General features: G+C 42.9%; 1 protein-coding gene across 1 annotated transcript; it reads left to right on the top strand.

The window, feature by feature from the left end:
- Positions 1 to 670: 670 nt before the first annotated feature.
- Positions 671 to 17,496, top strand: S100A10 (S100 calcium binding protein A10). Its single transcript, XM_043999905.1, has 3 exons — positions 671 to 791; positions 11,679 to 11,831; positions 17,062 to 17,496. The coding sequence occupies exons 2-3, from the start codon at positions 11,700 to 11,702 to the stop codon at positions 17,221 to 17,223; spliced, it is 294 nt and encodes a 97-aa protein (XP_043855840.1). The 5' UTR covers positions 671 to 791; positions 11,679 to 11,699; the 3' UTR covers positions 17,224 to 17,496.
- The last annotated feature ends 6,629 nt before the right edge of the window (positions 17,497 to 24,125 follow it).

Raw genomic sequence — 24,125 nt, 5'->3', positions numbered from 1 at the left:
CTTCCATTCTCCCTGAAGTCACTTTTGCCCCCCTCAGAATCTCTTCCCCGCCCCACACTCTTCCTTGGGCTACTAAGAGGCTAAGGAAATAAAAGAAGGTGGGTTGCATTCCTTCCTCTCCCTTAAGAGTAATGAGGGAAGCCTCCCCTAAGCAGCGACACCCCAGCCAAGGAGGTGCCTTAACTGGCTTCAGGGTTCTTTTAGGTTATGTTCTTGGCACACCCCAAACCTTAACTAGCTCCTAACTCCAGACAGTTCCACATTCTCCGGGCAGAAGCAAGCTAGGAAGACAAGTCTTGCAGAAAACAATTCCTAGATCACTATACCAAGGTGCCTGCTACAATTGGTTCTGAGCCAAACGGCCCTGCCCACGGACTGCTGGATGCTTTTGTTTCTACCAACCTCCATCCACACACGGAGAGCGCGGAGCGCACACGTCCCCGCCCCCCACTTCCCCACACACCCTACATTCTAAAAGTAAATCAAGTGGGAAGTGCACTGTGCTTGTTCACGGATGCCCTGAAGCCTTCCATGGGGAAGCACATTCCTGCCTGAAAAGAACAGGCGCGCGCACACAACTAGTGGAGGGAGGGGACTGGAAAAAGTTAGAACCTGGGCCCTAGAGGTGGGAGGGAGGGCAGAAAAGAGAGGGGAGGGGCAAAGGGGTGGGGCAAGAGGAGGCTCTGTGCAATCAAAGCCTACTCCAGCCTCGCCTGCCCAGTGCTTACTGCTGTTCTCTCGCCCCGAGTGCGTGCCTGTTCCGCTCAGCTGCTGCTTATTACTTAGGCAAGGTGAGTTCCTCTCTGTGTCTATCTTTCTGGTTATTTTGGTCGTTTTGTCGCTTCCTCCCACTCAGGCGCGGGTGTAGAGAGGCAGAAGCTAAGTCCTGTCACCTCCGGGAGGAGTGGCAGAGCCGGCTGTGCTGCTCCAGGACCCCCAGGGCAAGACGAGATCCCAGCTTGCTGCTCCTCCAGCCTGGGGTTCAGAACCAGCCCCAAGATCCCGCCTCCCCTGATCGGGCTGCACTTCCCAGCTAGATCAGGGTTTGAGGGTGTAGCGACCAGGAGGCGCCCGAAGCAACTCGCGGGTAGCTGTTCGCTAGGGAACCGCTGTTCCAGAATCACTGGGACCACACCCAGGGGCGAGCCTTGGCGCACCCCTTCCCTTCCCGAGCCAGGGAGCCTAAGTGTGTGCTTAGGCAGGGCGAGAGGTGGGGCGCGGGAAGGAAGGGTGTCAGGGCATCTGGGACACCTGGGAGCTGCAATGCTGAGAATATGCCTGCAAGGATCCGGGCTAGAGTAGTACCCCAGGACATTTGGGGGAACAAAGGCGGCAGACGGACTTTAAGCTGCCGTTCTTCTCTTCTCTAATAGCACCCTGCCCCCCTCCGTCATCCCCCATTCTCTTTCTACTTTTTCTCGTCCTGCTGTCCATTTCCATTCTCCGGTCGCTCAACCCCTTACCCTGCTGACCCTCTGGACGCTGGGAGCCATCTTTCTGGCAGGCAGCCTTCAGCCAGAGGTGGCGAAACTCTGGCCAGATGTTCCTGCAACATTTATTCCCAACAAAGCGCCAAACGAGGCTGCCTTAGAAAATTCTCCCTGGAATAGACAGGCGTGACCTTTGTCTACCAATTCGGGCAGGGAAGTTTGGACATTTAGCAAAATTTAATATAGGTCACTCCCTGGGGCACTAGAATACTGCTGGTTGGGTCGCTGCCCGGCTTCCCACTCTCGATTTACACTCCCGAGACGTTTTCTCTCTCCTAGATGCTTTGGGCTGGGTTTCCTGTTGTTCTTCCACTTGACTAGAAGGTGGCTGGCTAGTCCTTACCCAGAGCGGAGGAAGGGAGACAAGAAAAGGGAAAAGAAGAGGAGAGGAGAGGAATCTGGCCGGGAGTGGGCGGGGGGGGGGGGGGAGGAGATAAAAGAGATGGGGCAAGAATCGAAAACAAACACCCTCAGAGCTGTTTACCTTGATAGTAGGGTAAGAGGAAGCTTCAACTAAAGCATTTCCTCTCCCCAGAAAAAACAGTTTCAATTTCACCCTGTCCCAAGTTAGAAAGTTAAATGTGAGAAGAGGGCAAAGAAAAATTACCTAAATTCCTAAATCTCGGGTTAATTTTGCCCAGTGGGAAGGAGACAAATAGACCCTGAAACACACCTTTATTGAGTCCTATGAGTATCATTAACCTTAAAAAAAATAGGAGGTGATAACTCCAACCCTTATTCCTGCACTATCTAAACTTTAATTCTGCAGCTAGGGTAGTTAACATCCACGTTGGGAGTAGAAGGACTAATTGACCTGTTTGGGGACATTAGGAGACAATTGGAAGAAAGAGAAGGGAAGGGGCTAGATTCTGAGTGCTTTGGAATGGGTGGCACCCATCACCCCCTTCTTCACTCCGGGCTTAATGGCTTCCAGGGGCATATTTGAAGCACACTGTGTTCCTGGATTCACCTAGTGGTGGAAGGCTGAGTGATTCAGCAGCCAAGACCATGTGGGTGTGGTCCTAGATCCGCACTGGTTTCTCTGTTAAAGCAGAACTGTCCCTAAAGCAAAAGGGAGACTGCAGTTTGAGAGGGCATTCCCCATGAGGAAGTCAGTCAATGCCAGATTCGAACTGTGATTTGAAAGAGGAGTGGTTTGCTTGAATGGGGGCTCTCTAGTTGAGGACAGTTATAAAACTGATAGAGATCATGGCAGGACTGCTAGGTTCATTCATTCATTTGGCATCTACTTAGTGAGCGACTACTGTACTAGGGACTGTGCTAGATGCAGGGAGAATACAGTTCTTGCCCTCAAGGAACTTGTATCCAGCGTAGGGTTTCTTAAGTTATTTTGTATCATAGACCTCGTTGGCAGTCAGGTGAAACCTTTGGACCTCCTTTTCAGAATAATGTTTTTAAATACATAAAATTACAAAGGAAACAAATGCTATCGTAATACAGTTATCAATATTTTTTAAGCACGCTCATGAACCTCAGGTCAAGTAGGAGATAGATACAAAAATGAATGTCAGGTAGGCAGCAGCATGGCAAAATGGGAAGATTGTTGATTTGGCGTTTCATTCGAAAGCCCTGCCCTGTGTCCCTTTAGACAATTCACTCAACTTCTCTGAAAAGCAATTGTTGGGCCAGATGACCCACGAGGTCCCTTCCAACACTATAATCTAGCATCTTAATTTCTAAAAGTAGCATGTGATTAGCGTGTAATCAAGAAATAAAGATCAGAAGAGGGAGAGATGACTTCTAAAAGAGGGGAAGAGGGGAAAGAAGACTTCCTGAAGAGGAGGAATTAAATTTGGCCTTGAAGTATAGCTAAGATCTCAGCAGGTAATGATGAGGAGAGAGCATTCCAAGAGCAAAGGGCACATGTATGTGAAAACACAAGAGAAGTTCAGGGAACCAGAGGAGGCTAGTTTGGGATCTGCTCATCTGAGAGATACACTGGCAAGTTGGGTTTTTTTTTGGTTTTTTGTTTTTTCTGGTTAGAAAAGAGGCCAGTGGTTGCTACAGATTTTTTCCCCCCCTGCAGCTTGAATTTCAATCACTAAGTGCTAGGCTTCATATCCTGGGCTTGGGGGTGAGGCCAGGCCCATGGAAACACTGTCAGTCAGTAATAACCTGATCTTTGCCTCCAACGTGTTTCAGCAAATTGCGAAAGATACTACTGTGGGTGGGGGAGAGGAATGAGTTCATAATTCATTTCAGATTTCTTCGTCAGCCCCACCCCTGCTGACTATTCTGCAATTTTCATCCTCTTCTAAGAAACAGATATCTCCCATTTGCAAGAGTCCGGTTTCTTACCGCATAAGTCTTTGGGGAAAGTACAAGATTAGCCCTGATAGCCAGCTGGAGTGAGCTTATATATATATTTGGGAAAGATAAATCCCATTAGGTGATTTTTTTTTTGCAGGATGTTTCAAGTAATGAGGAAACATCTAGCCATCTGTCTTGTATGGTCTCTCTGGCCCTGAAGTTGGGTGGGGCTGAGATTGGGTGTGCCCTTGCTCAGCTAAAAAATTTAAAAAAAAAAAGGCAACCCTATTAGAATTTGGCCACTTAGCTTAGAGTGAACTTGGCTCCTAATTGAACGGTCCCATTGTTTCCATCCTCTGCTGCATATGTTAGCATTTTGAGCTCAGTGAAATGCCAGGGTATTCAATGATGTATACCATAGTCCATAGCCTTCCCTTTAACAAAGGTTTCCCAGTACTTAACATCCCTTGGATGAGTAGTTTCCACCTGCCAGCCCCCAAATGGATGGAACATCAGAGGATGGTACAAATCAGGATGCAGATACATAACAGATCTTTGGAGAAATACATGTGCTGATGAATAAATAACTGATATTTTTGATTTAGCTCAAAAAGCATTTGAATGAATTCCTCTTATTGAAATTTCAACTTGGGTATTTTATCCAGGATGTTTCCTGTGCTGCTTAAGGCTTTGGCAGCCTGATTTGTGCAGCAGGGCAAGAGATAGATTGTATTCAGACCCACTCAATCACAACCCAATTCTTCAGAACCCCTAACAGGCCTCCCTGTTAAAGACCCAACTCAAGAATTCCTTCTTAGTTTCAACTCTGGAGCCATTACTTTATGACTTCTCAATAGCTCCAGCTAGAAAACCTCAAACATGTTCAACGGCTCTTTGTTTTTGCTGAAAATTGTAGCTGAAATGCTGCCAAACTCAGTCTGGGCTGGGTGGGCTACAGGAAAAGAGGGACAGATGAAATGCATGAGATGAAAAATGGTGATGTTCATATGACTCCAATTTAAAATTAGATCCTGAACAAGGGCCCAAAGTTTGATATTCTTAAAGTTTTTGTTTTTGTTTTGAGCTAGGACAGAGTCCCAGGGTTAGTTTCAGGAGGCTCTTCAGAAGTACCTCCTAAAAGAAGCCTTTTAATTTCCACTGTTTCCAAGACATAGGCGCTCATCCATTTCATTTGCATTGAAGGGATTTTGTTAAATGTGATACTGATAATCTAAAAAGAAAAATACCCAGGATTGTGCCCTTCCTGGAGTTCACAGTGCAAGACAGACAGGCCTGGTTACAATAAATGGTATCAGAGAATCTGGGTTAGCATCCTGGCTATTAGCTGTGTGACCTTGGTCAAGTCACTTTCCTCATCCTTAAGAAGAGGAGTGGGATAAGATCACCTCCAAGACCTCTTCCAATTCCAAATCTATGGCAAACATCTAGAGCATACTGACAGTAGTGACAGAAGAACCTTAAACAAATGCAGAATGAATGGTCAGCAAAGATATACATTGGTCCCAAATAGTGTAAATAATGGAAATTCTCCGTATTTGAAGTTATAATTATGTACAATATGGTCATTGGTTCCAGCCCAAAGGAAATAGGCTCTGTGAATTTGAATGTGCCCACTTCCTGGGGCTAGGGCATCATTATTAGCACTCATTGGGACCTAACTATTTATTGCATAGAGGAGTCAATCCTAATATAGATTCCTATAAAGGTTTTTTTTTTTTTAATCCTAAAGGAGAAAGAAGTATGAGAGAAAATTAATAGAGCAGAGAAACACAATTAAAAGGAGGAAAAAGTAATTTAGAGGGTAGAATCAGACCTGTTTTACAAGATTCATATTTTCCCTCATTTCTGGAATGCACTTTCTCTGCCCAACATCCCCAGGGCCCTTCCTTTCTCAGCCCCTCCCTTCTGCTACATCTGGTTCAGACTCCTGTTGGTACCTTAAGCTCCATCTAGCGTTCTTCCTCATTTCCCAGTCTTGACTAAGGGGCTTACACACTCTCCTTTCCCCTTGGGTTCCATTGTAACAATTTAAGAGGTCTTCTTAGATTTGGAGTCAGAAGCCCTGGGCTTAAATCCTAGCCCTTCTGCTGTGTCATTGAATCTCTCTAGAGCTTCAGTTTCCTCCCCTGTAAAATGAGGAGAGTGAAGATGATGAGCCCAAGTTGGCACAATGGAAAAAGGGATGGATTAAGAATCAATCTGGGGGCAGCTAGGTGGCGCAGTGGATAAAGCACCGGCCCTGGATTCAGGAGCTCCTGAGTTCAAATCCGGCCTCAAGACACTTGACACTTGCTAGCCGTGTGACCCTGGGCAAGTCACTTGACCCCCATTGCCCCGCAAAAAAAAAAAAAAAAAGAAAAAGAATCAATCTCAGGGGCAGCTAGGTGGTGCAATCGATAGAGCACCAGCCCTGGAGTCAGGAGTACCTGAGTTCAAATCCGGCCTCAGACACTTAACACACACTTACTAGCTGTGTGACCCTGGGCAAGTCACTTAACCCCAATTGCCTCACTAAAAAAAAAAAAAAAAAAAAACAAAGAATCAATCTCACTATGAATCCGGGCTAGCTATTTACTATGAGTGTGAAAATCCTGGAAAAGTAAGTGGGCATTTCTGGGACCTAATTTGTAAAATGGAAGGGGGAGGGGTGGGTAGGGTGGAACGGGTAACCTCTGAGCCCCCTTCAAGTTCTACACTTCTAAAGTAGCCAAGGGCCCTTCTTCAATCCCTATGACCATTTTCTGTCAATCCCCATGACCATTTTCTGGTGGCTACCTTTAGAGTCTTTTTCTGGGTAGGAATTGAGTTTTCAATACAAGATGGAGGAGCCCCACCCTATCTTCGATCCAGAGCAGCTCAGCCTGAGAGGATGGCTATTCGAATGGAAATACTAGGCTCACTTCCTCTGAAGTGCTGCCACCAAATTCCCAGCAGAATTGGAAAGGGTCAGTTTGCCTGAGCCCCGCCCTAATGGAGAGGTTTTAACTGAGCTGATTCAGACTTTGCAGCTGCCAGAGAGGGAAGCAAGGGGGGGAGGAGGGGGGGCAACCAGAATTGCAAGGTTTTGGTGATTCATCCACTAGTCAGGAGGGCAGCGTAAGCCACAAATTTTCCTCCACTTTATTGGTTTTGGAGTTGGCCAACCCCCTTCTATAGAACACAATTCCGCAACTGTCGTCTTTAGCCAACTCCCACTAAAGCCATGGTGAATGATTGCATTCAAAATCCAAGCCTTTTGTTTCAAGAGTTCTTTGTTCATTTCATCTCCACAAATCTCACTTTTCTGCTTTTTCATTGGAAAGGGGGAAGGGAAAAGCAATCTGCAAATTGCTAGGTTCTCAATCCATTTGCCGAATTAAAAAGGCTACTGAGAAGGAAAATGGACAAATTCCACTTCAGACGGTTACCGGCAGTGTGACCTCGTCACTTTCACCTCTCTGTGCCTCAATTTCCTTTAAAATCCCCTTCCAGTTCTAAATCCATGCTACTACAAGCATGATGCAATGGCCTGGTGTCAAAGTCTATCAGTAAACTTAATTAAGAGTCTATTCCGTGGGGGCAGCTAGGTGGCGCTGCAGAGGATAAAGCACCAGCCCTGGATTCAGGAGGACCTGAGTTCAAATCTATCTTCAGACACTTGACACTTACTAGCTGTGTGACCCTGAGCAAGTCACTTAACCCCCATTGCCCCACCAAAAAAAAAAGGTCTATTATGTGCCAGGCACTGTGCTAAGTGCTTCAGGTACAAGAATCTCACAATCTTATGGGGAACCAAGGTACAAATCACAGATCTGCCATTTGGTATCCATGTAACCTTGGATGAGTCACTTCTCTCAAGCAGGTCAGTTTCCTCATCTTTAGAATGAGAGAGCTGGGTTAACTGATTCCTGGCACCCTGAATCCATGAAAAGAAGAGACTAGAGCACTGATGACTCCAGAGGGAATCTTTGAGAACATCGGAGCTCTCCAGTCTCAGAGAAGACTTATTCACAGGATCACATCATTTCAGAGACCACAGCAAACTCTACTCCCTCCCACCCCCACCCCAACCAAATCCTTTCTACAGCATAACTGACAAGTAGGCAGCCAACCTCTGCCTGAACACCTCAAATAAGGCAATTTGCAATAGTGCTGATTGGTAGAAAGTTATTTTTCCTCCCTAACATCAGGCCTAAATTTGTTTCCTTGTAACTTCTGCCCTTTGTTCTTGATTCTACCCTCTGGGATCACATGGAAAAAATCCAATCCCTCTTCCATCTAACAGTTGAAAGAACTTGAAGAAAGCCATTGTGTTCCCTCTCTGTTTTCCAGGCTAAACGTTCCCATTTAGAGGATTGTGGGTCTAGAGCTCGCAGGGATCCCAGAGGCCATTTTCTCCAACCTTCTCTTTTTACAGATAAGGAAACTAAGGCCCAAGGAGGCTTTATCAACCATATCAATATTATGCCCGAGTTCAAAAGTGATTCTCTAGATACAAAGTGTACTGAAACTTGCCCCTACAGAAAAGTCAGACAAGGTTGATTTATGCACTACTTGACAGAGAACAAACTTTTCCAAAGGAAATGTTTTGTTGTACCTCATATAAATAAATGGGTGGGGACATTGAATTCATCTTTCTGGTGCAGAATTCATGATCTTTCTGGAGCAACCGAGGTGAAATGTTATCCCAAGTCCTCTGCCTCCAGACCCAGTGCTCTTTCCCCTATATCATTTATTTTAGCCAAGTCATCTGTGGCATGATCTCAAGGCCCTTGGCCATACTGATCATCCTCCTCCAGAAGTACTTCAGTTTTTGGAGCCCAGAAGTGAACACAATTCGGAGAAGAGCAGATTTTCTCACTTAAACAACCTTCCTAAAGGTTATTTAAAAACAACAACAACAACCTACTCTGGGAATATTTTGCCTTTACCTATGATAAAGTGGAACTAGAGGAATTGTACTGTTGACTGAAATTTCTAGGAGTCTTTAGAAATTAATAGGGATGAAACAACAGATCTGGTTTCAGGGGATGCCTGGAACTTTGGAATAAAGGGGTTTGAGGGACTTCTTCTTTTTTTAAATCTCTGTGGTATGCCTATTTCATTTCCTGGATTCAAGCTATTTTAGATTTAGGGTGGGGTAATAGGACCTCCTCTGATAGGTGACTCATTCTCATTTTAATTCTCTTAGAAAAGACAGATGGTTAGAGGCCCTCTGCAGACTAACAGAAACAGAACCACTGTCACCTAAAGCAGTCGTTTCATTCTGTCTGATTCTTGGTGACCTCATTTGGGGTTTTCTTGGCAAAGTTACTGGAGTGGTTTGCTATTTCCTTCTCCAGCTCATTTGACAGATAAGGAAACTGAGGCAAACAGGGTTAAGTGACTTGCCCAGGGTCACTCAGCAAGTAAGCATGTACCCAGATTTGAACTCAGGAAGATGAGTTTTCCTATCTCTGTCCCAGCACTCTATCCCTTGTGCCACCACCTACCTGCCTCTAAGACCACTTCAAGTGAAGTACTTTTCTAATTTGTCCTTCCTGGTTCTGGTTTGTAACATTCTGGCTCAAAAGGTCAAACAAGACACCTTGGCTTCTGCATCTCTCTGAGCATAAAAAATGGGGGGGGGGAGACTGACTGTTCACCAACATCACCTTGAGCTCAGTAAAGGAGATCCTAGAAGAGATCCATCATTGTTGAGTGTATGTCACTAGTTAATGCCAAGCAAAAACCACAACTTTTTTGTGGTTTTTAAGTGGTCCTTTGAATGTCTTTCCTCAAAACCTTCCATCTGTTCCATATATAGTGAATAATTTGGCAAGAAGCCTTTAGTCAAGGTTTCCCTTTGTTCCAGCCAAAGCATTCTTTCTGAGTCTTGATGAGGCTCCTCCTCCCCATTCATTGTACTCAGCTAGTTAAAAGTCACTTCAACCAAGCATATTAACTGTTACCATTCCTAGAAATAGGTTCATCTCAAACAGATTCACTCTTCCAGCAAGCATTTGTTAAATGGCTATTATGTGTCCTTGTTGTTTGTCTGGAGGAACAGAGGACCATGACATTAGAGTGATGTCATGACTTGCCATGAATTAGATTTAAGTGAGAGAGGGCTGCAAGTGAGGTTACCAACCTCACTTTCTCCTCCAGAGCCATCTGGGTCCAGTGGAAAGATAGATAGATAGATAGATAGATAGATAGATAGATAGATAGATAGATAGATAGATAGATAGATAGATAGATGGGCGGATGGATAGACAGATAGAGATATATCTCAGGACAACTGGAGATGACCCCAGTTGCAATTGGGGTTAAAGTTACTTGTCCAGGGTCACACAGCTAGTAAGTGTCTGAAGTCAAATTTGAACTCAGGTCCTCCTGACTTTGGGGCCAGTGCTCTATCCACTAGGCCACCTAGCTTCCCTCATTATGTGTCAAACATTATGCAGGTCTAGGGATCTAAAAACAAAAATAGTCCCTGCCCTCAAGGAGCTTAAATTCTCCTGGGGGAAACAATATGGACTCAAAGGGTCAAAGACTTCAATGGATCTGTGATTTCATCAATGTCCCCTCCACTGATGCAAATTGCAATCCATCTGGTCCTCCTCAACCTTGTGACTCTTGTCCATGGCCCACCCCCAAGTTCACCACAGAGAACCTACCAAAAAAAAAAAAAAAACTAGGGGCCTTCCCTCTCTTGGCATCACTAGGATTCCCCTGGAACACATAGGCCATCCGACACTCCCTACACCCCCACACACACTCAGCATGTTGCCATTCATCTCTTCACCGTTCATTCTGTTGATGCCATCCTTTATTCCAGTTCTTCATAGCTCCTAATTTTTAATGATGTCGCAGCCTACTCACGCCTATCATACAAAGTGGGCACAGACCAAAATATCAGAGAAGTTATTTTTCTAGTGCTGTCAAAAATCGTCTCTCCCTTAAGGACTCTGATCCACAACAATCAAGCACAAATCCAGAGGACTGATGATGAAGCCTGCTACACCTCTCCCAACAGAGGGGAAATGAGGGGCTCAGGGTGCAGATTGATATATAAACTTTTTGGACATGGCCCATGCAGGAATTTGTTTTGCTTGAGCCTACCTATTTGTTGGGGGGGGGTCTTTATTTTTTTCCCAAGTGGATTGGCAGGGAGGGAGAAGGGAGTTTCTGTTCACTGAAAAAAAAAAGTTATTAAAAAAAACCCTCAGGGGAAAAAACTGGTCTCTTCCCACGATACATTAAAGTACATGCTTACCCATAACCTACCATAGAACCTAGGCAATACAGTTACAACTATCTTTTATTTGATTAAGGCATGTTATTTCATTGAAGAATATGGGAATTTATTGCAGCAGCAAGTTACAACTACCATATAAACAAGTGCCCAAGGATTTCAGCAAACTATGGTCATTTGCATGCAAGTATTTTCTCCCCCTGCAGTTAGATATAACTAGATTACAAAGATAGGCTTAAAGAGCTGAATTTTCATATCTGTTTAACGGAGCATGGCTATGTGGGGTTTTGGGATTCAGGCACAGATAAAAGCTTGATTAACAGGCACCAAGAAAAATGATGAACTATCTTTCCTTTCCATAAATTGTTTTGTCAACTAAAAAGCTTAGAGAGTGGGGGTGGGAGGAAGGGGTGAGGAGACACATACAAGAACACCAGGGAGAACATTGATGCTGCTTTTCCTAATAATTATGGGTAGGTCTGGCTGAATTCTCCCTGAAATGAGAGGGGGAAACGAAAGCTGTAAAAACACATACGGTTGGTCCCTGACCTCGTTAGAACCAGAGGTTGGTGCTGTAGAGACACCTGGCCTGAGAGAGACCAGCATGTAGTTTATAGTCTCACACCTCCAGTGCTTGAACTTGCAAATGAACTCTGTGTATTTGGGGCATCTTTGAACAGGTTTCCAAAGACACCGCCAAGATGCCGTCTCAAATGGAGCATGCCATGGAAACGATGATGTTTACATTCCATAAGTTTGCCGGAGACAAAGGCTACCTAACGAAAGAAGATCTGAGAGTTCTCATGGAAAAAGAGTTCCCTGGATTCTTGGAAGTAAATATTGAAAAAAAAAAAAAAACCTTTTAAAGGAGAGAAGGGAATAGCTTAGCCTCTAGGCTCTCATTTTCTTCTTCCTTTCCTAGTCCATCACTCCCCTCTAATAGTGACTGTAGCACAGGCAATTCCATTCATTCAACAATTACTAGATGAGGGTCTGCTGTATACAGGGAGAGGTAGGGGGGAAGGCTTTGCAAAGATGAAGACAGGATTCCTATCTTCAAAGGGCTTATATTCTGATAATAGTAACAATGATAGCTAAATTTATACAGTACTTGGGAGATTTGCACAATGCTTTACATATATGATCTGCTTTGGTTCTCACAAGTAGCCTTGAGGTAGGTACAGTTATTAGGGTGCCCATTTTACAAATGAAAAAAACAGAAGCTCAGAGAGGTTAAGTGATTTGCGCAAGTTCACACAACTGGGGAGTACCTGAGACAGGATTAGAACCCAAGCCTTTTCTGATGCCATATCAACATGTTTTCCACTAATAACCATAACATAATACAGACTTGAACCAATGGCATAAGAATAATCAAAACAGGGGGCATCTAGGTGGCGCAGTGGATAAAGCACTGGCCCTGGATTCAGGAGGACCTGAGTTCAAAGCCAGCCTCAGACACTTGACACTTACTAGCTGTGTGACCCTGGGCAAGTCACTTAACCCTCATTGCCCTGCAAAAAAAATTAAATTAAATTAAATTAAAAAGAATAATCAAAACAGAGCATTCGGGGGATTATTGAAAGAAGGCAATAAGTGAGAGAATTGATTCAAGTAACTTCTCAAAAGCAGAATTTGCAACCTCCACATCCAGACCATATTCCGTAACCTAAACTGTCCCCTTAAATTCCTCTAAGGACATAGGATCTTCTTTCCCCAGCTCTAATCTGTAAGCCCAGTGTCTCCTAAGTGGAAGCCAAGTTTCTCATAGCTTTTCCATGGAACAGGAAAGATCCTTTTAGCTGAAAATTCAATTTGAATGGAGAGCCATAATTTAGGATAATGGAGATTTTTAAATATGGAAGGGACATTTGCACTATACTGTTTCTCTTTTCACAGTCAGACCTGGACATAGGGGAAGGAGTCTATTTGGATGGAAGCCTCTGTCCTTCAGATATTGATTAGATCAACTTATCTCAGGAGATGAGGCTGATCAGCAACTGGAGATGGGCACTGGGAAGCATTAGACCTCAAAGTGGGCCATGCCCTCTCAGGAACAGCTGTGATCACTGGAAGAGATAATTACCAACCATGCTTGATGTTGAATAATTTAATAGCTTCTAAAAGATGAAAAGATAGAAAGTTAAAAGGCTCCTGGCTGCCTCTTACCATTTGTCCCCAGGAAATAGTGCGTTAGTAAAGCAGGTGACTCCTCTTTTATAGGCACAGAGTAACTTCATAGTGTACAGTGACTGGTATTTTGTTTATAGCAGCATTCTGACTGATCTCAGAGATGACTAAATTACCAATTTTATTGTATTATTGTATCTATTATTGATTGCTTGGTTATTATGACAGGCTGATAAAAATAAGCGGTGGAATGAAGAAAATAAATCAATCCACTGATAAGCATTTATTTAGTACCTACTATGCACCAGGCACTGTGCCCTTCTCCGAGAATACGCTAAGCCTAGGGAACAGCTTGTGATTTCATTAAGACTCTTGGATAGGGGGCAGCTACACGGCACAGTGAATAGAGCACTGGCCCTGGAGTCAGGAGTACCTGAGTTCAAATCCAGCCTCAGACAGGTAACACATACTAGCTGTGTGACCCTGGTCAAGTCACTTAACCCCAATTGCCTCACTAAAAAAAAAAAAAAATTTTTTTTTAAAAAGACTCTTGGATAAGGAATTTCTCCCTGTGTAGGTTTGCACTTCTTTTCTTTTCTTTCTTTCTTTCTTTCATTCATTCTTTCTTTTTCTTTTTCTTTTTTTTAAACAAATTACAGTCTTTAAAAGATGCCTAGATCAAAGCTTCTTAAACTGTGGCTTGTGACCCCATATGGGGTCTTATAACTGAATGTGGGAGTCATGAAAAATTTGGAAACAGTACAAGGTTATGTATACCTATTATATGTACCTATATACCCAGGCTTGAGTAAAAATTTCTCTAGTGAAAAGGGGGTTCAAGTAGTAAAAAGTTTAAGAAGCCCTGGCCTAGAGCACTGAATGGTTAAGTCAAACAGCTAGTTTGTCTCTAACACAGAGCTCAAACCTAGAACTTCCTGCCTCTAAGGCCACATTCCTATCCTCTTATCGTAGGGCTACCTCTCAGGCCCTGGGGATTAAAAAAAAAAAAGAATTAAAAAATGAAATTGTCGGGGCAGCTAGGTGGCGCAGTGGATAGAGCACCGGCCCTGGATTCAGGAATACCTGAGTTCAAATCCGGCCTCAGACACTTAACACTTACTAGCTGTGTGACCCTGGACAAGTCACTTAACCCCAATTGCCCCGCAAAAAACAAACAAACAAAAAAAGAAATTGTCCCTGTCTTCAAGTTTAGAAGTTTTAATTTGTTCTCTGAACACAGATGGCCAAATTCCCTTCCAACCTGGCACAGTAGATGGATGCTAGACTTGCAGGTGGGAGGACTTGGGTTCAAATCTTCCCTCAGCCACTTCTCAGTGGCTCTCTGAGCCTCAGTTTCATAATCTGAAAAATGAAGACAGTCATAACACTGACCTCACAGGATAGTCACAAGAATCAAATAAGATAATGTTTTGCAAACCCTGAAGTACTTATACAAATACGAACTTACCCTGTTTCTAAAACCCAAAGCAAAACCCTTCCAGGCCAGTTCAAGTCCAGACTCAGACTCCCAGAGATGGGCTAGATCTGGATTGCCCTTTGTGTATTAGTGTGGGGAGTGAGGAAAGAGAATGGGAGGAGTTTTCCCTGGGGTATTTCACCTCCTTCTGGATATTGTAATATTAACTTGCTGTTTTTTCAAGCCTGGGGCCTTCCAAATCAGGCCTTCCTGGCTCTTCTTAAGCCAAGGCAGGACAGACAGCTAGCCAAGGGCCCTCTGGCTGCCCCATATCCTGGATCCTGAAAAATAATGTGGCTTCTAACAGGCAAACTGCGCAAGACAGAAAGAGAGATATGTGAAGTGCAGACATTTACTACTAAAGGCTGACAGGTCCAGAAAGGACAGAGGGTATCCCAAGGGGATATGTGAGTGATTTATTGAAGGTAGGAGGTCATGATTCCAATTCCACACCTTCCCCTTCCTTACTCAGCCGAATGCCCTTTTGTTTTTTCAAGTTGGTTCCTTACATCATCTAAATCTCACCCACCAGCCTCTGCCACAGTGAGCGAGATCTGGGAAGGTGGCCAGAATGTGCAGAAACCTCTCCCCAAAAGCAGTCAGTTTCTCAGAGCGATGGAGGCAGATATTGGACCTAATTTCATTGCTCAGGGTTTGAGCTTCAAGCTCTTGAGAAAAAAGAAAAAAGAAAAAAGAAAAAAGAAAAAAAAATCTGTGACTATGACTTTCTGGATTTCTCCCTTAAAGTGAGAAACACTCAGCAAATCAACTGAGGATTTTACTAAAAGTTGGGGAACATTTGCTTCCATGAATGCTCAAGTGGAATTCAATACAAACTCATCAGTTCTTTTGTGGGAGGCCTTTTGTGTCATGGACCCCCGTGGCAGTCTGGCAAAGCCTGTGAACCCCTTTTCACATTCATGTTTTTTTATAAATGCATAACATAAAATTCATTGGATTCAAAAGAAGACAGTTATTGAAAGAGAATTATCAGAATTTTTTTGTGTGTGTGAGGCAATTGGGGTTAAGTGACTTGCCCAGGGTCACAGAACTAGTAAGTGTCAAGTGTCTGAGGTCACATTTGAACTCAGCTCCTCCTGAATCCAGGGCCAGTACTCTATCCACTGCGCCACCTAGCTGCCCCATCAGAATATTTTTTAAATGCTCTTGGACCCCAGATTAAGAACCCCTGATCCACAGGCTTCCATAGTTAACAATGAAACCTCATGAGATCATAGGAGCATGGATTTTGAGCTGAAAGGGACTTTTCAAGTCAAACATTCCCATTTTATACATGGGGAAAGTGAGGCCCAAAGAGATTTAAGTGACTTGCCTGCCTATCTAGTAAGTATCTAAGGCAGGATTCAGACTTGGGTTTTCCTGACTTGAAGTCCAGAACTATATACCACATTATTTCTCTATCCAACCCCCTTATTTTACAGATAAGGAAACTGAGGCCCAAAGATGTTGAAGTGACTTGCCCGTGATCATAGACGCAGCAAATGTCCCAAGCTTGGATTCAAACCCAGAACCTCTGACTCCATAACTGGGATCCTTTCCCCAGCCCCATTGAGAATGACCACGTTTAACACTTTTAACTGATATCAAGCTAAGAAAAAAAAAAAAGTAAAATAAATCACCAGGAAACACAGAGTCTCCCTTCTAACCTCTCTGCCAGAGGTCATCGAGTCCTGACCCCTCCTTTTACAGATGAGGGAACTGAGGCCCAGTGAGGCTAAACAATTCACCTGAGAATACACAGATAGAAGGTAGCAAAATTAAGAATTTAACCCAAGTTCTCTAAGTACAAATTGAGCATCTTTTCTCTTATTTTATCTAATATATATATATATATAAATTTATTTTTAAAAACAATATTGTAGGGCAGCTAGGTGGCGCAGTGGATAAAAGCACTGGCCCTGGATTCAGGAGTACCTGAGTTCAAATCTGGCCTCAGACACTTGATACTTACTAGCTGTGTGACCCTGGGCAAGTCACTTAACCCCCATTGCCCTGCAAAAAAAAAAAAAAAGAAAAAATATTGTAACCATAACCTGTTAAAGGGAGAAGAAAAAATAATTTATTATAAAAATGCAATTTTACAAAATAAATTCCTCCTATGGCTATATATAACAATATATCTCATTCTGCACCCTAAATCCATCACCTCCCTATAATGGGTAGCATGTTTCAACATGAATCCCCTAGCATCAGGAATGATCATTGATCACAGTTCTTTCAAGGTTGTTTTTTCTAACCCTCTTTCCACTCCACCCTTTCTAATCTTTCCCTCCATAAACCAGTCAATCTTTATAGCTTCTTTGAAAAATCAGGATCCAAAAGTTTAGGTTCTTTCTCTTTAATGGCTAGCTAGACAGATCTAACACTTAAGTCCCTCAGTCCAATCATTGATTCACATACTTTTTCTTCTTATGATTCTTTTTTTTTTTTTTCAGAACCAGAAAGACCCTTTAGCTGTAGACAAGATTATGAAAGACCTGGACCAGTGCCGAGACGGAAAAGTGGGCTTCCAGAGCTTCTTCTCACTAATTGCCGGGCTGACCATCGCATGTAATGACTATTTTGTCGTACACATGAAACAGAAGGGGAAGAAATGAACCCATGCTAAGGAACTCCTCTAAGTCCTGATCCATTGCAGTATCCTGAGCGGTCACTTTCAAGACATTCCCTTATAGCTCCCCCTAGGATGAGAGAGTTGCATGAGCAGACCCAGGCCCTTAGAATGTACAAATGAACTCCAAGCTTACAATTTGACAGGTAGGGAAAGAAAAAACAAATGTATGTCAGATAAGCTTTTGATTTTTTTTATATTATATGCACCCTTTACCCCCCCCCCCAGTAAAAATAAAAAGCACCCTTTTTTTAATGTCTAATTTGAGTCGGCTTGTTTCTTCGAGAATGTTGTTTTGCTCCCTTGCTCATTACACAGAGCTCAAAGAGGTGTCTTGCCCTTGGCACGTTTCCCATCCACCCCTGGCCAGCTGGTTAGAGCGATGCTCTGTCACCATATTCTGCAGAAGGAGAGTGAGTTATTTTTCCAAGTTCTGCCTGATTGCTCAGCAACAGAAGGAGCCTGCAGCTATGTCCACACCAGTCACCCAGGAATAGGGAACATCCCTCCATGAGGTGAACCCAAATGTTAAGCTCATGAATGTAGCCTTCCCTAGTTAAATGGGAAAAAAACCCTAAAAAACATGCCCTTTGATCCTGCCTTTTTCAAGCATGCCTAAGAGACACTTGTTTGTACTTTTCATAGCAAACAATATCAGTTGAAAATTTATATAGTGCCTCAAAGTTTACACATGTTATAAATAACTAACAATTACATCACACTCTTAGGTTTATGAAGTATTCGTTTGATCCTCATAATCCTATGAGATAGATTCCATTATCATTCCCATTTTACAGTTTGAGAAACTGAGGCTGAGTATTAGGCATATTAACCAAAGTCAGAGAGTGGGTAAGAATCGGGCAGGATGTAAATTCAGGTCTTCCCCACGATAAGTTCCACACCACATTCACTATGCCACCTAGCTGCTTCTATGCTATCTAATTGGATTTAAACAACCATTTGCAGTATTATCCCAATGTTATGGAAGAGGAAGCTGAGGATGCAAGAGGTCAAATTATGTTAGGTGGCACAGTGGATAGAGCACTGAGCTTGGAATCAGGAAGACTCATCTTCATGAGTTCAAATCTGGCTTCAGACACTAGCTGCCATTTGCCTCAGTTTCCTCATCTGTAAAATGAGCTGGAGAAGGAAATGACAAGCCGTTCCAACATCTCTGCCAAAAAAAAAAAACAAACCAAATGGGGAATCACAAAGAGTCGTTTTAACTCAACAACAAAATGATTACATAGCAAGTATCAGAAACAGAAATAGAACGCAGGTCTTTTCTTGACTCTGATTTCAGTGCCCTTTCTACTATACCACACTGACTCACAAAATAAACCAAAACATTTTTCAACAAATAATCCCTAAAACAAGGAACAAATGCATTCAAGCCCTAGAACAGAGAACCGGCCGATGAGAGAACTAAATTCCCTCGGCAGAATATCCATGAACACTTATCAAGTGCCTACTGTGTGTAAAACATTATGCTAGGCACTAGGGAAACAACGGGACAGAGCCCAACACACATTTTGTAGAAAAGAAAGGATAAGAGGATCCCTTTTCTTAGCTAGTGGATTCAAGTCAAAGTAAGAATTAAATAACAGTAGATTCGGGGCAGCTAGATGGCGCAGTGGATAGAGCACCGGCCCTGGAGTCAGGAGTACCTGAGTTCAAATCCAGCCTCAGACACTTAACACTTACTAGCTGTGTGACCCTGGGCAAGTCACTTAACCCCAATTGCCTCACTAAAAAAAATAAAAATAAAAAAAAATAACAGTAGATTCTATAGTCGGGTGACTTTTCAGTTTCATGTTAGTTTTGTTACCCCCTCCTCCCCTGTAGGAATAGACACCAAGGCTCTTAGGAAAGGTGGAGTGGAGAGCTCTAGAGCATTCACCACTTTCATAGCCACCATGATGAATACTGTTAACCAAAAAGTCCCCTACGAGCTTCCTTCTATGCAAATAAGTTCTATTTTCTCTTTTTCACTGATTCCTTAATCCAAAAATTCAGATCTTATTGAGTATGAAATGCATCTCTTCCAGGCCAACTGTGTTTCTAAGTTGGGCAGGGTAGTCATTATTGATCAAGTGGCAAGGAAGCAGGTATGACCAGGTGACAAAAAGATATCAGCAGGGTTCCTCTGGCCCCCAATCCATCACAACTTTTCACATCAGTAACCACTTTATTTAAAGGCAGAAAGTCAAGTCATGGCCTAGATTTCATCACCATGCCTCTGCTGAATTCACCCTCTTTGCCCACAGCCCCCTTTTCCCATTGGTAAGTTTCTCTTGGAACCTCCATTTTGAGTATGGGCCCAGACCAGCCAGCCATTCTCTAGATATGCCACCATGTTCCCTCCAGTCTTTCAGTTTCCTTTTATTTGTTGTCTAAACCCCCATTAGAATGTAAGCTCCTTGAGGTCAGAGATTGTCCTTTTTATTTTTATTTTTTGCTTCTATTTATATCCCCAGTATTTCACACAGTCCCTGGCACATTTTAAACACTTCATAAATGCTTCTTGACTTGATCCACCTACCATTGCACTGGTAGAAACTGGCAGAGTCAGGATGTGAACGCAGGTCTACCCACTCCAATTTTGGCACTCTTTCCACTAAACTGTGTAGCTTTCCTCAATGCTGATAGCTGATGGTGGGGGGATGGGTAACTTAAAATGGCTACTCAATTTTGTAAGAAATGTCATAATTCTGCAAGTAGGGATTAATCCAGATGGGGTTATTCTGTGGTTTAAAGTATACAGAAATGGCCTTTTTGGAGTCATTTTTGGAGAAGCAAATCTTTTTGACAAAACTACAGAGGAGGGGGCAGCTAGGTGGCCCAGTGGATAAAGCATCAGCCCTGGATTCAGGAGGACCTGAGTTCAAAGCCAGCCTCAGACACTTGACACTTACTAGCTGTGTGACCCTGGGCAAATCACTTAACCCTCATTGCCCCACCAAAAAAAATTACAGAGGAAAAGGAGGAATTTCTTAGTTATGTCAGGAAAGGGAGGAGGCCTGAAGGAGAGATAAGACCTCTGCTCCAGGTAAAGAGCCATACTGGAGGGAAAGCAGAATTTTTTGACTCTTTACCTTTTCTCTGTATTTTTTTCTGGCAAAGAGATTGGATTTTTTTTTTGAGAATGGATCTTTTGACAAAGCAAAGATAGTAGCTAAGACAATAAAGTGGTAAGGAGAGTTGGCTTTGATGCATTCACATCCCAAGGCCCAGAAGAACCATATCCCATGTTACTGAACCAACTAGCAAATGAAAAATAATGGTGGAAGAGAAAGTACCTTCAGAAGGGCAAATGAATTAATTTTCAAAGTTGCAAAAATAAATAATAGAGTCTGCAAACTAGAGGTCAGTGAGACTGGCATAAATTCCTTGCAGAATTCTAGGTGTTACTAAAGAGATGGCTAACAAATGCCATTCATTCAGTCATTCAATAAACATTTATTAAGCATCAAGCACTGTGTTTAATACCAGGGATACAAAAAGAGGCAAAAGATAGTTCCTGCCTTTAACAAGATTACAATCTAATATCAGGAAAAGTCAGAAGTGATTACAAAGAGTCAGCATAGCTTCAGCTGGACTAACCCCATTTTCTTTCTTTCTTTTTCTTTTAATGAAGCATTAGACTATGGAGTTAGGGGAATGGGGAAAGGAATAAACATTTATATAGTTCCTACTACATGCCAGGTACTGTGCTAAGCACTTTACAAATATCTCATTTGTTTTTCACAACAACCCTGTGAGATGGGTGCTGTCATTATCTCCATTTTACATTTAAGGAAACTGAAGTCTTCCTGACTTCTGGCAAAACACTAGAGTCTCTGAAATGCCTAGTTAGGTGGTACAGGGGGTCAAGTGTTGAACTTGGATCCAGGAAGATCAAAATTCAAATCCTACCTCAGATACTTACTCTTTGACCAAGTGACTGGGCAAGACTAACTTCTGTCTCCCTCCATCTTCTCATCTATTAAGTGGGGTTACTACAGCACCTACATCTCAGGATTGTTATGAGAATAAAATGAGATGGTCATAGGTTGTGCCCAGATTGTGCAGCTAAGATACAACCTAAGGATTTCCTTTCCTAACCCCATACATATCTATTACTCCCACCCCCAAGTCAAATTTACTGGGTTACCCCAGCAACCAACAAACAAATCACATTATCTGAGATCTCCCCCTAGCACCCAAATTTATATCTGTGTGTAGATACAAATAGATACCTATATATGCACACATGCATATATATGTATGTGTATAGATGGAAAGATAGATCTATACATATCTATAGAAAATCTGCCATCTACTCTGTATCTCTCTAGCACTCACATAGTTATTGGCATGTTGTCGCACCCATTAGACTGTGAGTTCTGTGAGAGCAAAGACTATCTTTTGCCTTCCTTTATCTCTCCAGTGTTTAGCATATAATGCCTGGAACAGAATAAGCACTGAACAAATACTTGCTGACTGACTGACCATATGTAAGTGTTTTGCAAACCATATATATATATATATATATGTGTGTGTGTGTGTGTGTGTGTGTGTGTATGCATTGTATGTGTATAAGTATATGCATGTGTATGTGTATATGTATATGCATGAACACATATGTGTATGCATGTGCATGTGTGTATACATATATTGTGTGAATGTGCATGCATGAACTTATGTGTGCATATGTACATGTATTGCATGTGTGTATGATGTATTGTTCATGTATGTGTATGTGTATAGATGTTAGCTAGTCATATAAAATGAATCAACAGTAGACTATGGCAACCAAAAAAATACTATACAGTCTCTCAGCTGTACTCAGAAAGCGTAGTATCGAGGGCTATGAAGCTGGCAGGCCTGCCGGACTCTGCCCCAGTAAGACCCCAAGTGGAATATTTTGCTCAGTTCTGGGCACCCCATTTTAGGAAGGACATTGACAGTCTGGTGACCAGAATGGTGAAAGGTTTTGAGATGTATGAGGCCTGGTTCTTTAGCCAGAGAAGACATACAATGGAGAACAGTCAGAAGGGAAGTACAACATACTAGCTTGCCTTCAAGAATAGGAAGACCTTGGGGGCAGCTAGGTGGCACAGTGGGTAAAGCACTGGCCCTGGATTCAGGAGGACCTGAGTTCAAATCCTGCCTCAGACACTTGACACTTACTAGCTGTGTGACCCTGGGCAAGTCACTTAACCCTCATTGCCCCACTAAATAAATAATGAAATAAATACCAGATAAATAAATAAATAAGTGAATGAATGAATGAATGAATGAATGAATAAGAAGACCTGTCATGCTGAAGAGAGATTTGACTTTTATGTTTGGCCCAAGAGGCAGAAATAGAGGTGTTATTGGAAACTGCAGGTAGATTTGGCTTAATTGGAGGTAGATTTGGGCTTGATAAAGGGTGGGCCCAAAGTCACAACGTGCTAATAACTTTTTGAAAATTATTTTTCTTTATTTTTTCCATTTACAAGATTTGATTTTTCACATATAATGTAAATTCATTTCCTATATATACTCTATATGATGCCACAGTATTGCAAATTAAAGACAACAAATAAAGGAGTCATGGAATACCGGAAGCTCTTCATGGCATTTGGCCTACCCCGTGCCTAGGGAAGCCTGGTAGCCATCAGTATCGCGCTGACGTGGGCGGTCCCCTCTACCCAGAGGTCTTCCAATAAAGGTTGATGGATCACTTGTCACATGAGTCATAGGAGGGTTCTTGGCACAGTACAGGTTCAGCTCTGTGCCTTCCAAACTCTCTCCCAACTCCGAGACTCTCTAAGTCTGGGATTCCAGTGCCTCACTTTAGTAACCTGCTCAGTATGGAGTTTTCATAAGGGAAATATACCTTTTATTGCCTTTTTAAAATACCATAAGTTCACACAAAAAACAGAAAGACCTACAAAATGTCCCAGTGAGACATAAGTGAGACCTTCCAAGGCCACACCCCAAAGGCTGCAAAGGATGCCCAAGACAACAAACTTTGGCAAAGAACTCGGCTTCGTATTTAGAGGTGGACAAGGGGCACTGCTGCATGCCTAGAGGTGGCCACCAGCCGCCATGGTGAACCCTCTGGAAAATGCCAACAACCTTGCTGTATAGCTGGGTTATAGGGGTAGATCTCACTTCTCTCCACACCCAAGCAGGACGGGAAAAGAGAACAGCAGCGTAGAAAAAAAAAAATCTAAAACGGGCTCCAGGACTAACAGAGAAAAATACCTAACTCTTCTCTCGCTTTCTTGCTGGGTCCTCATTCCCTGATAAGACAAAACAAAGACACCCTAGTCCCAGCTCTACCCACCCATCCAATTCATTGTGTGATTATGAGTTACTCATTAACCGTTTGTCTCGGTAAGACTGACTGGAAAGTGGTTATTACAAAAACTGTCCCCCTCCCATAAGCTCGGAAAAGAGGTTATAACTTTGCATGCACTTATCCAATCAATTCAATGTCATTAAAGACATGACATGATGGGGGGAGGGGTGTAGAGAAGGATAAGAATTCGGGTAGCTTACAACTTAGTTGGGAAGATAAAACAAATACACCAGAAGTATATAGCAATATAAGAAAACAGTATGAGATGTTACTAGATACCATGTTGTTATTTCGTCATGTCTGACTCTCTGTAACCCCCATCTTGACAAAGATACTGGAGCGGTTTGCTATTTCCTTCTCCAACCCATTTTACAAATAAGGAACTGAAGCCAGCAGGATGAAGTGACTTGCCCAAGGTCACACAGCTAATAAGTGCCTGAGGCTGGATTTGAACTCACGAAGATGGGCTTTCCTGATTCCGAACCCAGTGCTCTACACACTGTATCCCCCAGCCAGTCACCCAGTCAAGCCATTGACAAGCATTTGTTAAGCAC

This window comes from Dromiciops gliroides, chromosome 4, assembly GCF_019393635.1.
Source record: "Dromiciops gliroides isolate mDroGli1 chromosome 4, mDroGli1.pri, whole genome shotgun sequence".
Lineage (NCBI taxonomy): Eukaryota > Metazoa > Chordata > Mammalia > Microbiotheria > Microbiotheriidae > Dromiciops > Dromiciops gliroides.
This window is presented reverse-complemented; position numbering and strand designations above follow the sequence as displayed.

Coding starts and splice junctions, on each gene's coding strand:
- S100A10 (XM_043999905.1), top strand. CDS start 11,700: ATGCCGTCTCAAATGGAGCATGCCATGGAAACGATGATGTTTACATTC. Junction 11,832..17,061: donor AGTTCCCTGGATTCTTGGAA/GTAAATATTGAA, acceptor TTTTTTTTTCAG/AACCAGAAAGACCCTTTAGC.